The sequence below is a fragment of the Centroberyx gerrardi genome, chromosome 9, assembly GCF_048128805.1.
Source record: "Centroberyx gerrardi isolate f3 chromosome 9, fCenGer3.hap1.cur.20231027, whole genome shotgun sequence".
Classification (NCBI taxonomy): Eukaryota; Metazoa; Chordata; class Actinopteri; order Beryciformes; family Berycidae; genus Centroberyx; species Centroberyx gerrardi.
Window position 1 is genome coordinate 19,736,415 of NC_136005.1, and position 14,841 is coordinate 19,751,255.

General features: G+C 39.3%; 2 protein-coding genes across 2 annotated transcripts; both read right to left on the bottom strand.

The window, feature by feature from the left end:
- Nucleotides 1-3,849: 3,849 nt before the first annotated feature.
- LOC139932451 (zinc finger protein 644-like) lies at nt 3,850-9,696 on the bottom strand. The gene is made up of 5 exons (XM_071926239.1): nt 9,111-9,696; nt 7,455-8,012; nt 4,617-4,739; nt 4,159-4,255; nt 3,850-4,060 (listed from the first exon to the last, which is right to left on the bottom strand). The coding sequence occupies exons 1-5, from the start codon at nt 9,694-9,696 to the stop codon at nt 3,850-3,852; spliced, it is 1,575 nt and encodes a 524-aa protein (XP_071782340.1).
- A 4-nt stretch (nt 9,697-9,700) lies between these two features.
- On the bottom strand, nt 9,701-11,886 carry LOC139932452 (zinc finger protein 644-like). The gene is made up of 4 exons (XM_071926240.2): nt 11,766-11,886; nt 11,379-11,675; nt 10,182-10,958; nt 9,701-9,801 (listed from the first exon to the last, which is right to left on the bottom strand). Exons 1-4 carry the CDS (start codon nt 11,884-11,886, stop codon nt 9,701-9,703), a joined length of 1,296 nt encoding a protein of 431 aa, XP_071782341.2.
- Nucleotides 11,887-14,841: the final 2,955 nt, after the last annotated feature.

Here is a 14,841-nt window from a genome sequence, read left to right on the forward strand (position 1 = left end):
TTGCAGTTTTAATGGAGCAATCTCCAGAGAGGAGGCCCATTGATACCCATGGCTAATGATAAGCATGCATTGGCTGCCTACCATTGGACCCCCATGGCAGATGGTGAGTGCGGGTCCTACGACAACACATTTCTTTATGTCAGCCTTGTCCCTCTCTCTCTCTCCAGCCAGTGGAATAATGAAAAGCCCAATTCTGGTCATGGCTAACTCAATCTCATTATAATCTCTCTTTTTTATTCATTCGGCCCCTTGGGATGCTGTCTGCCAGCGATGTGGCTTTCAACCTCCAGAGAGAACATCTTTTGAAACAGCCAGGAGACCTAATGAAGTCACAGAGTGGCACAATTATTTCCCAAAGAAGGAGCATTAATGTACTTCAAAATTCCCTCCGGAGAAGCATGATGACAATTGGTTTGTACAGCTTTGATCGCTGCTTTAAATACTGCCCAAGATAAACTGCAGGGTTAGCCCCCTTTGCCACTGGTAAGTAGCAGACCCAGAAGTGGCTATCAAGCATTGGATACGTCAAATACTCAGCCTAAAAAGCTGAAAACAAGAGCTGAAAATGGCAGATAGCCCTAAATTACTGTTTCTATGGGGAATAATGGTACAAGATGACACTGAATTCTGCACAAAAGAACAGTAAAGGAAATGTTTCTTCCAACGAATTACAGCACAGTTCAGTGAAACAACAAGTAAACTGTCTTGTGTGCTGTGGGCACAGGATGGTGCAATATCACTGCATCACCACATAACACACCTTTTGATAGCTGAAAGGGACAAATCCTGCTGGCACTATAAGTTGTGTCAGTGTTCTCTCTGCAAATCAAAGAAAGAATAGTTTATTAAGTACTTTACATTATAATTTTACATTGAACTTTGCATTGATTTTCACCCAAAATACTACTGTATTGCTAGAGTTTCATTTTGCTTGTTTGTAAAAGTCAGCAATGAGACATAAGACAGAATTCAGGCAAACATTATGAACTCCTCCACTCACAGTTGTGAAGTTATGGTTACAACTGTGGGCAGTGGTGCACAATAAGCATAGAGAGGAACAGATGATGTGATTAGCATTAGATAATAACATTACATTAGATAAACATGTTTATGTTCTGTTTAAAGTGATAATCTGTGAGATGTGTTTCATTTTTAATTTTTTATTATGGCGACATCTTTGGTGCTATGAGGTCATCGCTGTGATGTTTCTGCACTGAGCTTCCCAGAGATCACCTGTCAATCAAACAGTGTGTCCACTACTGTGACGTCTTTTTCCTTGGATTTTCTGTTGATACAGTTTGAGTTTCTGTAGGTATCTGTCTTTTCTTTGTCTGTTCAGCCATGGTGGCTACCGCTACTCATGCTAACTACCCAGATCTTCTTCTGTTTATACCAAACAAACTGCTGCTGCTGCTGTCGGAAACGTAAATCACTTTGTGTGCGGCAGAGGATTTTTCCCATGAAAGACCTATTTAGACCGGTTTCGAACAGCAAATGTTTCATGAACTGGTTATAGGTTGAATCACTATTGTGTTATATCAGTCGGCGATAGAGAGCAGCAAAATGAACATTTATTAACATGAAAATGTCATGGATTATTAAAGCAGTGATTGAGTACATAACTGGAAAAGTATACTGTGACAGTCATTGTTACAGTACTAACCCTGGAATTATCATTATCTGGAAAACTAAACAGGGTGGGCACTAATATGCATTTTCTATATCAATGCAAAATAGTTTTTGATGCATTATTAGTTTATCAGTTCAATATCAGTTTATGATTTATACTACCATTTCCTAGGCAGATACACTCAACAGCAGTTAGAGGGCTACATATGGTTACATGTAACTAGTAGCACATGGTGCTTTTCCTCATCTAATACTATTGACTAAGAATCCATTTTCATCCTTATCCTGTATAATTGTCAACTCACTATAATGTCATTTCACCTGACCTCGAAACTCCACAGACATTTCACCCATCTCCTTCTCCTTTAACAGCCCCTAATCTGATAAACACCATTCGCTTGCAAATCCAGTATTTTGTTCTACCTAGATCTCAGGCAGCTTGTCCACTCCAGTCAGACCCTTTGTCCTCTCAATAAAAATGTCTAGTGCAGTTGGGATTGTAAGCAATTTCAGCAGAATTACCAGCTAGTCAGATGCATGCTCTCAATATATTCTCTTACATGTGCTAAAGATGTGGTGTGAAGGTGGCATAACCAATGTGGCAATATCCCCGTCCCATATTAATAGTAACCTCAACCAGTAGTGACCTCATATGGGAATGGTGCCCACCACTAATAAATGCTTCAGTGTATTTGGCTCTTTAAGTACAATTCACTAAATGGTGACTAACTTATAAGTAGTTTCAGAATATCTCTTGAAGTTTGTTAGCAGTGGCACTTCATCTTCATTATCATGCAAATTGTTTATTGTCACTGAATTCTGTACAAATCTTTACCTACAAAAGTTTAATTATAATGTGACTTATCCTCAAGGCAAAATACTAATAAGTCTAAAAACTGTCTAGCTTGAAAAGGGAAGTCATATATATATATATATATAAATTATTTGATAAACAACTTGTAATGGCAAAACTTTCAATTGTAGGTTAGGGAGTGCTACATGTCTACAATTTTAAAATCTCCAGTGTATCAAGTTGAATATTTCAAGAAAAATAAACAATATTGAGATTTTCTGGTTATAAAACCACTGAAAACGTCTCTTTGATTAAGCTATATACCTACAGTTTTATACTTTTTTCTTACATATATATAGTAGTTTACTTTTAATACAATGCAAAAAACTAAGATGGGACATAAAAGCATTACTGAAAGCAGTACACACATTTGAAAATATTCATAATAATATTGATCCCATATATTAATAACTTTTTTCTAATTTTGAACTTTAAAAATGGATAAAGTATTCATCAGAATAGTGAGGTGTGAGTTGTCTCTTTTGGCAATGAGTTCAATCAGACCAGACCACATATGTGTAAAGAAGGAGGTGAAGACAAAATGTGGCTGTGCTTTAAAAACAAACAAAAAAAACCCAAAAAAACATGGATGATGTGAAAATGTGCTTGAACATTAGAGCAAACATTTAAAATGTCTTGGACAAAAGGCAAAACACTACCTTTCCAGTAATACTTGGACTCTGGGGGTAAACTGACATGTCATTATCCACCTTCATGAGTCAGCAACAGAAATTTACTTATTAAAAAAAAGTGATTTTTGTTCATTTAAGTGCACCATCAATTCAAAATGATATGTCAACTTTGCACATTGCATAGCCCGTTTTCCTGTCTGAAAATATTGAACTGCATGTGTTGCATGGCAAAGTAGAGCATTGCACATAAGGTTAGAGAAGTTTGGATAAAACAATATGGATAACATACAGTATATACCAGTGGTTTTTCAGCATGGAGCCCTAAGGTAGTAAACAAAGTAAATGTAATGTCACTCAGAATTTTGGGCTAATTACAACACATTATTACTCATATGAGAACCAGAAGCCAAAAGAAACTGGATCACAACCCATTTTGGGTCCCAGCCTATAGTCAAGAACTGTTTTATCCTGTTGCTGTTCAGACTGCAACTGTCCTTGTTAGCATTTTGCATAACTTATACAGTTAATAAAGATAAATCTTATATGAGCTCTATTAGCTAAGCTGATAAGGCAAATAAAGCATCTGCGTTAGAATATTCCATAATACAGGCTATAAAGTTTTTGATGATACATATATTAAATATTAAGTATTAAGGATGAATGACTATATACTTCTATAAACATGTGCAGGATTAATCTTAAGTGAAGTGGTGAATGTGTAAACAGTGCAGAACTTCACGAGGCAACGGGAAGTTCCAGAGAGGATGTGGTCTGCTCAAGGTCTGGGTGCTCATGAGACATGCTATTGATTTCCTGATGAAGACCCAAAACCTCTACCATCCCTGTCCCTGAGTGGGGGACGCTGGTGTGCATAAGGTGCCTCTGTAAATGCTTGATCCAGTCCTCCTGGACAGACAGGGGGCCTTGGAAGACGAGGTCACAGAATCTGCACAACATAGAAAAGAGGAAAAAATCAGTCACTATTTCGTGAGTGAAACGCACAACTATTTTAGTCCATTGTGAAATGAAAGCTGCTCTATGTACCTGCAGGTGAGTCTGTATATCTCAGCATTCAAGGAGGGAAAAACCTTCTTTTTTAACCCAGGTCTTGATCTCGGCTTCTTTTGTTTATAATCATAGCCTAAAAAGACAAAACAACTCACTGATATGCATTACTTAACTTATTAAGGTATCGCTGAAGGAATGCCTGAATAGAGAATTCCAAAGTAAAAGTCAATTCTAATCCACATCCATTGTGTTTTTTGATGGAAAAGGTATGGAGTCATGGACTCTTTCATGGCATGTCTAACAATGCAGCATTTATCACAAATATTCAGTTTTGCTCTTACTTTGATGTTTTAACTTGATGATTGTACAGGTAGAGCAACTTGTTTACTGTTAGTCATACTTTCACTGTAACCACAAATTGGCTTACATGAAGGTGGCACATTAAACATGTAGTTGTTGACAATTTTTCCACTTGCCTGTTGTCTGAAACTTACTTGTTCCTTCTAAAATGGCGATCCTCTTCCTGCGTGCATAAGCTCGAAGATGATTGGACAGGCTCACAGCACTGGGGAAGGTGGTGTTACAGTGGATGCAAAACTTATTTGAGTCGCATTCCTCTGAAAGACAGGACATTGAAATGGAAATTAAACACCAAAAGAGAGCTAAGCACATGGATCAAAACTTTTAGGTTTTAATTTTTTCATTACATTTTTCATTTGCTTTAAGCAATATTCCACTTAGTTTTGCCGAATAACCCCCATCTTAAAACTAAGTGGAATATTGCTTATAAGCTTTCGGCTTAATTAGAAAACTTAATTGGATGTTGTCCATTTTAACAGTTTAACTGATACTTTAAATGAGAGTTTAGGGTCATCAGAAACTATGTAGTATTTTACCGTGAAAAAAGTAGGAGTTTATATTGTAATTTATACAGAGTTAAGTGATTATCAAGCAATACTGTTACTTCCTGTGTGCTTCCTTCACCTGGTCTCAAATTCTAAGGATCTGTTTTGCACTCCGTATGAAGTGTTACTGATGTAGTTTGACACAATCTCAAGTCTTCAGGGGGCCTATTTTCACTTACACCACCCTCATGAAAGTCATGGAGGATTCTAACTTAAAAATCACAGATCTTTCTTATGATTTTAAAGCATAGTGGAGCTGCCAACAGCACAGCAGTACTATTGCCCATTAATGAATATTTGTGCTGGTTATCACAAAAAGTATTTTAAGGTCAACTAAAGCAGCTTGACCAGACCACATTATTGATATGATAAAAATAATGTGATCACAAAAGCAACTGATATTACTTAGTAAATTAAAGCGATAAAAAACTGTCCCATTGATATAGTTATGAGTTTTCTTGACATTTAGTTACAAACAAAAAAGGGGACACTAATCCACTGTGAACCAAACACAGTGATAAAAATGTATTATTATTATCATATAAATGGTTTATTTTAATCTCAATCTGATTTCTGTGTAGGATCCATGATGCGAACATCTTTGGCAGGACAGTACTGCAGCCACTGTAGCACCATAAGAACGATCAGTGCCAGTCACATGGTTTAACATGGAGTACAACAAAACAGCATTTTGGGTTTAAATCTTTATCAGCATCTTTCTCTGTACCTGACTGAAAGTTAGATTTGGACAGACATTAAACAAAAGTGTGTAGACACAGATGATGTGCTTCCAGATCAACATCAAAAGGATCTCATGATTTTTTAATATCAACTTCAAAGGCACTTTGGTGACATTCATTTTATATGTGTTAGGGCAACTCAACTGATTGTGAACTTTTCTCTCATTGTGTTACTGGCTTCTACGTGTATATCTGTACTGAAATATATCATAGACGTATAGTGGAGCATTGATTGATTGAAATTAGGGGACTCAACATTAGTGTCTATACAATTAGTACTGGACTTCTCTGCAATCGAGCAAAGAGACCAAATGCTCCCCTAATATTAAATTAGAGGGAACAAAGCCAGGTTTTCCACCTCCTCTTATTTCTGCATTGTGAACTGTGAGATAAACATCACAGTTTTTATGGTGATGTCAAAAACTGCTGTCTCAAAATAGTGTTGTAGACCTGAACACATAACAGTATGGCTGTGCTATATAACTCAAATTAAACATTGGAACCAGCAGATAATATGTGATCACATGGTACTAAACTAGCTACTGTAGGTAAAGATGCAGTCTTGCTTAACTTTTAAGTCAAACCATACAAAAATGGGAAAAAATATTGTGGTCATCTCCTACGGGCTCGTATCACTTAAATTCAATTCAATTTCCGCCCTGCCAGTCCTGCCAGCAGGACCATCATGCCTGTTAAGTGGCCAAGCTTTGTTCAAACCCAGAGAACTTTATTTTAAATTCTAGTCAAGACCCCAAGGTTTCCAGAGATACCAAATATGTCATGCTGAATTACAGGGAAATGTGTAAAATGATGCACAAGACAAATAGATTTTTTCCATTTGATGTAATGGTGCAGCCATTAAAAAAAAATGGCATCTTGGGTTTGAATATTTCACTCCATATAAGCAGCTATAGCTTCAATGAAGCGTTGGAACGAGCAGATACAGAATATGTATGTGACACTGTTGTACAGTATGGAAACAATGTTTTTTACTTAAGGGGATATTTAAGGGGGAAATCGTGGTGCAAGGGGCTAATGGAAATGGTAGTGTCTCATCATGCCATGTTTTGCTTCCTCTACATAGTAAAAGCCCACAACATGCAGCTTTTTTTTTTATCCCCCTTTGATATTTAAGAGTATAATAAGAGAAGGAAGAGGATAATGCAGCTATTAAGAGTTAATGCTACAGCATGTTAGCATACTGACGCTGAATGGTGTTATTCCTATGCCATGGACAGCGCAGTTTCTATTGGTGGACACTGCCAATACACATACAGCTCGATAGAGAATCAACTGAACAAGATAGAAAAAGCCACTATGACCAAACCCATGATGATTTGTATGAGATAGGGGTCTATCTGTTGATGAGAACTAATGACAGCGTTATACTATAAAGCTCATTTGAATACAATAGTCTGGACAAACATTTTGTGAGCTCCCCAAAAAATCTGTTTCCCACTACTATGAGCAGAGCAGCTACCAGAGATTAGAGTTTTACTTATCTGGTTTCTAGATTTGCGATAGATTTGTTAATGTTCACTGCCTATGTACACAGGAATAACACATGAATTACTAAACTGGGTAGTATTTCACTTTAAAGGTAATGGGTGAGGAACACATTTTGAAACAGCTAAAAGACGGCTTTAACATGAAATTATGATCAAGCCCAAAGCGTGAGCCTCCATACCATGAGCCCAGTTTGATTCCACACTGGCCACCTGGGTCTCCTCCATGCCCTCTTTGGTCATATTAAAGTGCTTCCTGGTTGCGTAAGAGCCGTTTCTCTCCTTAAGCTCCATGTCTTTCTGTCTCGCCTTGAGCAGCTCTACTAAAGTGCTTGATGGGGGCTCACTGGATCTTTGTGCCTCTACCTGTGGCTTCTTCTCCTCCACCTCCTGTTTTGGTGCCCAGCTGCCCAGCGGAGTAGGACTCCTCATGCCGTATTGGATTTTCACAGGGATCCCAGCGCGCATCAGGAACAGGCCGTTGCTGCTGATGAACTTCTGAGAGACAAACGGACGTGAGGGGAACTGGTTCTTGTTGAAGATCTGGAGGATGTTCTGATGTTCCTTCTTGTCCTGTAGCAGTTCATTGAGGATGCACACAGGGGATTTGTTGTTGCTGGTAACAGTCCTGCCTATTCGTTTCAGGTGGCCCCTCACGTGGTTGGAGAGGCCAGTTTTAGTGTCAAACCAACCCCAGCACAGGGGGCATGTGTGTTCTCCTTGTGACTCGGGCTTCTCAGCTGTAATACAAGTTCAGAAGAATGTCACAATACTCGTCAACAAAAAAGCGAGGAGACAAAAATCAGACTACTTTCTGTTCAATTAGCTGAAGCTGGTGCTTTAAATTCTATTATATTACTAATATAACCAATTGACCAATACTGCAAAACACTTCAGCTGAGTGTGCTTCTCAAATTCTGTAGTAACCACAGCTGTAAGTATAAAGAGTCTTTGAGGAAACATTGCTGCAGGAGAGTTTGCTGGCAGCCAACTCTATTTCCACCCAAGTGACTTTTAACCCTCATGGTTACATTGTTTTTTTATGCAGGCCAGTACTCATATCAGGGCATGTGTAAACTGAAAAAAAGCTTTAAAAAAAAAAAGAAAAGAAAAAAAGACTATAATTGACATTGACTTTTCAGCGACTTCAACTAAAAATTGCTTGAAATGTTTAAATCATGATACAAAATGATATATACTGTATATTAGTCAGAAGACTTCAACAAAATCTAAAATGCTGCAAAGTTCACATTCAATTCTGACTGAGATTAAAGTCAGAATTCTGAGATAAATTCAGAATTCTGATTCTGAATTCTAACTTTATTATCTTGTAATCTCTTGTAATCTCAGAACTCAAATACATTTTTCACATGTGGCCCTAATCCTCTTCCGCGGGAATGAAAGCTGCTCCAACGAGTAAAATGTTTGGATGACTAGAAAGCAGTGACATAAAAGGTCAAAATTCATGCATGCACATACAGTATATTCCAAAACAACAACTATTGTAGTTGAAAGGTTAAATTACATGCATTAGTAAAGAAATTCCAACAGCCATGCACAAATGATATAATATATTTGTGCATCTCTGCACAATTCATTCATGATGGCCATTTGAAATTTGGATCAAGAGGTTTCTACTGTAATTGAATATTGGGCCATTCCAAAACACAATAAACTGGTATAGTGGTGACTTTGTGTATGCTGAGTCTCTTCTTTATCTTTTGGATGGTTTTCATAGTTCAACAGGCCTTTTCATATCTACTTTGTTAAAAATGTAACTATTGTGTTGTGTAGATACTTAGCAGTGCTGGTAACAAGAAGTGAATAAATACTGTCACCTTTTTTGAGTCTCCTCATGCCAGAGGGGATCCTCTTGCGGATTCGTGGCTGACGGTCCTGCAACGCCACTTGCTCTGGTGAAACCATGTGACGAGCATTATAACTCAACCCAACTCGGTGAAGGTGTCCTCGCACGTGATTGGACAGACCCACTCCAGACTCAAACACAGCAGGGCAGTATGGACAGGGCTTATGCTCTACCCCTGATGCAGGGAAAACGTCAAAGGGGTCACTCGTAGGCATAGAAGGCGACTCCGGGGAATCATCACACACTGCACTTTCTATATACTCCTCCTTGATTATGAGTTGCTCTATGTCACTGCAGTCATCATCTTCATTGTCATTGTCATCATCTTCAGTAACTTGGTCTACAAGGGAACTTTTCTCTTTGACTGAAAACCTCTGCCTCTGTTTGAAATAGCTCCGGGCATAGGGGTTCCTTTCATTCTCCCTGCTATCCAGGAAGTTGGCTGACGCTTCACTGGGGGAGTCGCTGAAGTCGTCGCTGTCCTCATAGCCTTCCTCTAAGTCCTCAGTCTGGTTCTTAAGCCTTTGGCTAAGCTTTGGTAATACATTATCATTCATCTTGTCAATAGTGTTGTGCAAGGATGTTGACATTTTTCTCTTTGATGGAGACTTTTGGGTTGCTTGTTCTTGTGAACTCTTGCTTGCCAAATCGTTTTTGCTTCGCTGACAGAACATCTGGTCTAATTTAACATTCTCCGATGTGAGTAAAATATCAATAGTTGAAGGACAGTTTGTCTGTTCTAAGCTGCCTGAAACCTTATGGTCATTGTTTTGATCGTCTTCTGCTGCATAGGTGAGACCGGTTGTCACATCTATTTTTTCTACTGGCTGCAGAGATAATTTTCCATGCTTGTCGATCTTCCACAAAGATGGCGGCAGCATGTTTGTTGTGCAGCCGACACTGCACTTGAACTGTGAGGGGTTGAAACTTGTATATGCATTCAGTGCGTCTTTTTTACTGGACCAATAGGTCAAGTCAGCTCTTTCCCAAAAAGGTGGCTGCTTGTAACATAAATTTGGCTTAAACAACATTGGTTTTGAACCAGTAGTTTTGGGCTGGTCAGCTAACTTTGGCTTTCCGTAATCATCGTGAAATGATTGCTGATGCTGTAGCTCAGAATGTCTTTCTAATATCTGTTTGTCTCCGCAAGTGAAAGAACAGAATTTACACTGAAACTGAGCGTGGTCCAGTTCCTCCGCAACATTAGTATGACTCATTCTCCAGTATTTAGGCTGGTGTGTGTTGAGGTGTACAGCGTGTAAGTGTGCTTCAAGTGCCTGCTGTGTCAGTGTAATGTAGTTACACTCCTCACAGAAGTAGTAGTGCTTTAGATTATCATGTGTTTTGGCATGCTGGACAAAAGTTTTAGGGCAATTACATCCAAACACACACTGAGGGCATTGTAATGTGTTGCCCCTGTCTTCATTTTCAAGTTTTTTGAGACCTTTGATTTCTTCCATAAGTTTTTCGAGCCTGTCTTGGTGAATAATGATGTGCTTCATAAGGGAGTTGCTATCACAGAACAAACGCCCACACTCCCTGCATATAAAGGGCTGTGGAACATTCTCATAGTGCACCTGATTATGCCTGTCTAAATGATACATCATATGTCTATGCAAATGCCTTTTTTCCTTGAAATTAACATTGCATATTGTGCACGGAAAGAACAGTGGATCTTGTTCAGGTTGTTCTGTTTTCAACTGTTCCAGTTTTGCACTAAAATTGTCTTCATCTTCAGGGTCATTTTCCTCATTACAACCTTTCTCTGCTGTGCTATAAATATGTTGCTCAGTGTCTAAAGCTGTGCTCCTGGAATGATCTTTGAATGGCACAACAGAATATTTCAAATCAGACTTTGTACCCAAAGAAACATGTTTGCTGGCAAAGTCAAAATCGTCAACATCATTACCAGTACAGAAACGTTTGTATGTGTGATTTAAGCTGTTAACCTTTTCCGGAGAGCCCGGCATGCCAATTGCATGTGTATTGTGCTTCCTCTCTCTTTGGCTCATTAAATGAGGCATCACTTTGGTCTTTTTCTCCGGCCTTCTGTCAACAGCGTGGTCATCCCACAAGGAGTGCCTGAGCTCTTGCAGTGAATCCCATCTGATCACTTCCGTATCGTCATAATCATCTGAGGAGCTCTCGGACCATTCTGTTCTTAAGTCCCGTGGAGATCTTGTTTTTATTGTCTTGTTTGTCAAGGATGAGCTAATGTGCATTTGGTCTGAACCGTCACCTGACAGTGTGGAATAGGGCAGTTTAGACTCATTCTCTTCAGAGTCAGACGGTGGCGTGTTGACACCTGGCTGTGTGACCGGTGTTTTTAGGACAAGCCCTGCTGTGTTCTTCCAAGCGTCTGATTGAAGCTCACTAGGTGGTGGTAACACCTGAGGGCTCGTGTCCTTCTCTGGTTGCCACTCGGTATCCAGGACATTGTTGGATAAAACACTGCCTTTGTTCAGGACACAGCGTACCTCTGAGGTGGGGTGTGAACCAGGTCCATTAACAAGTGCTCCTGAAGGCAATGAATTGCCTGCATGGGGAACAGCAGGGACACTGCTGTATACAAATGGATTCGGCTGGGTTCCATTTAAAGGGTTTTCATGTTCATCTGAGGACAGACCTGCAGCATTGTTCTTCAGGGAGGATGTGTGACTCTGTAATGGCTCCTGAGTAGGACCTGGGCTGTCAGACACTGATTCCACGTCTTTGTCCTCTTGTGCATTTGGCTTCAGATCAGACATAGTAGCAATACTTTCTGGAATATCACAAGAATATCACACAATTATTAAGCGTTCTTCATATTATAAATCAATTTCAAGACGTCAAGACAAGTCAATATGACGAGTCAATATGACGAGTCAATATGACAATCATATTCACTTTTATTCATCCAGTGCATTACACCAACATGTAAAGGTAATTTTCCAAAAGAAATAATTCAGATGCAAAATTACTATATATAGGACAATGTTCCACAACCAGTGTAATAAAATATAGCACTTTTTTTCTTACTCACACTGACAATGGGTTGCTGTTAAAAAAATAGTTTTTGGTGTATTCCCACCGCTCCATAAAATGAGAGTGGTATTATTCTGTGCTGCATTATGATTTTCCAACACCCTCTTTCACCACCTCTATTCACAACAAACCCTGCTGTTAGCCCTGAATACCCTGGCGAGGATGCTTAATTATGTGAGCACACCTCTGGGATACAACCTTCCTGCTTCTCCCCCTAAAGTTCTCAGTCGTCTGCTAAAATTGACCAATTTCCATGGGAACAAAGTACACTTCCAATGAGATCATATTCCGTCTTATCACTCTGTGATGGTGCCAACACAGATCCCAGCATGAGACTGTTGTTACTTGAATCCTGACAAATTGGCAGGCACACACTCTCTTGTCTAAAACACACACAAACACAGACCCACACAAAGAAACGTACACCTATGCGCACACACACATACACACATGCACAGGCACACTAATTCATTTAAGGAAGGTTGAATGCAAGTCACGTTCAATTGTTTTTTGGTTATGACGTTATTAACACAGTCCACTAAAATGTATGTAAATAAGGTAATAAATATCATTATAACCAGCATCAGAAAATTTGACAAAGCAACACGTGTATGCTGCAGTTTAGAACAGATTATGTGCACAGAGTTGATTTAGTCTAAAATGTATGCTCAGTGGATTTGACATCCAGTGCTGGTTGCTCTCTACAGGAAGCTGCGTTGCTAACGAAGTGGTAAATTCAGTGTTAATGAGTGGCTTCACTGTTACCACCTCTGAGGTAAAACCTTCCGAGCTCCATATTCTCCCCATCTGTTGTGGTGTTAGAGGTTCGAAGGGAGAACAGACGCTCTACATTTAAAGCGAACTTCACTGCTACCCCCAAACAGCAGGGTGGCAAAGCCATCAAAATATCTAGCTTCAGAATTTACAAGCCTCATTAGCAGCCAACTCACACAACTCGGTTCCATATATATAGCGAATAGGGTTCAACAGAAATGCAATTTTTAAAAATTTATTTGCTTCTATTTACTTCATTTAGTCAATGTTAAAAGGCTGACTTTGCCTTGCCTGAAGATATTTACAGGGATTATGAGCTTTAATACATTTAAGCTGTATGCACAGATCGATCTGCTATGAGCTTTTACTAACCCTGCCTGGTATTTTCCCCAAGATATTCGCCATTTTCTACAGCTTGGTAAATGAGATTTAGTAGGAGCATCATTGTGAGACAACAGAGCACATACTATAACACCTCTCAGTTATGTATGGAAGGGCCTTTTTTCTTTCTTTGATTTAATTTTTTTGTCTTTTAGCACCTGCAGCAACACTCTTTTACACCTCATCTCGAGGTTACTGTGGAAAAACAGTCAGGTAATATTTGCATATTATCCTAATTATGCTGTAGATCCTATAGATAAACCTTTCTCTCATACATAACAATCAGCTGGCCTGATTTACTCTTTTTTATCATAACTCACAAATATTAAAAACCTATTTCAAAAGTTTTTCTTGAACGTGACCAACAGCAACAAGAGAAATCATCTTATCAAAGTGTTAAAGTAAAAAAGTGATCTCATGCTCTGTGTCTGAGCCTGGCTCATAACCTTAGCGCATGTCATGCCCTCTTCTCTTTCATCTCTCCTGTCATTCTCCACCGTGCACAATCTAATTTAATAGAAATGCCATAACATTAACCTGCAAAAAATGATATTCTGGGTCATTTGCAGCAAGTCTGAATCAAAGTAACTGAGTATGTAGTTGAAGTAATTTTACATGTGTCCATTTGTGGAGATGTTGCTAAAACTGTGGGTGCAAACCGCTAACCGTCTAACACTGTCCATAAAACAGTAGAGAAGCCGAAGTCAACAGTCTGCTTCCATCACATTGAAAGTGAGAGCAAAGGTCAGGCATTATATAACAAATGAGTGGAGAAGGAAGGGTTTGGTGCTGTAGGCTTATAAGGGTAGGAGTGTCTGAGCAAATTCCTTCTTCCAGTTGGACTGAAGACCCAGGCTGGCAGCACAGTGGAGACAGTGCTAAAGACCAACTGGGACCAGTCAGCCAAACCATTTCAACTGCTGGAGCTGTCTGTATGGATCAACAGCCATCCCCACATCCCTCCGCCATCGCCTTTGCTAGAGAAATGTCTAAACAAGGGGGGCCACGGCCCCTCAAGTACTGCACTACACAACTTCCTCAGCTAATGGGATCTATTGATTTATTTGACACAATGTGAATTTATGAAGCTGCCTCTTTAGTGTGAGAGTATCAAAGCATGGCTCAAAACAAACAGACAGAGATTCAGCTTGACACTCCAGTAATCCCAAGGTGAGTATGTTCTCTCAGTGCCACAGAGAAAAAAAGGCGCTGTTTAGTTCTTCTTCTGGTATCTTAGCCCTGCAGTTACCCACACAGAATCAAACACCAGAGAAGCAGGAGGAAATTAGCAATATACTACAAGCCAAATCATACAGTCATCAATGTGACTTCCTAGCCTGTAGAACAACTCTGTAAAAAAAATTAGAACCAGCAGTAACGGCTTCATAAAACACCCAACGTTTCTTAAGTTTGCACGGGAGAAAATAAAGAGGGTGGTTTCACACAATGTCTTTGGCTGGATTACATACTCTTTTATCCCCCTGAATTCTTGTCACCCAAAGGTCATTTCCATAATAATGGTC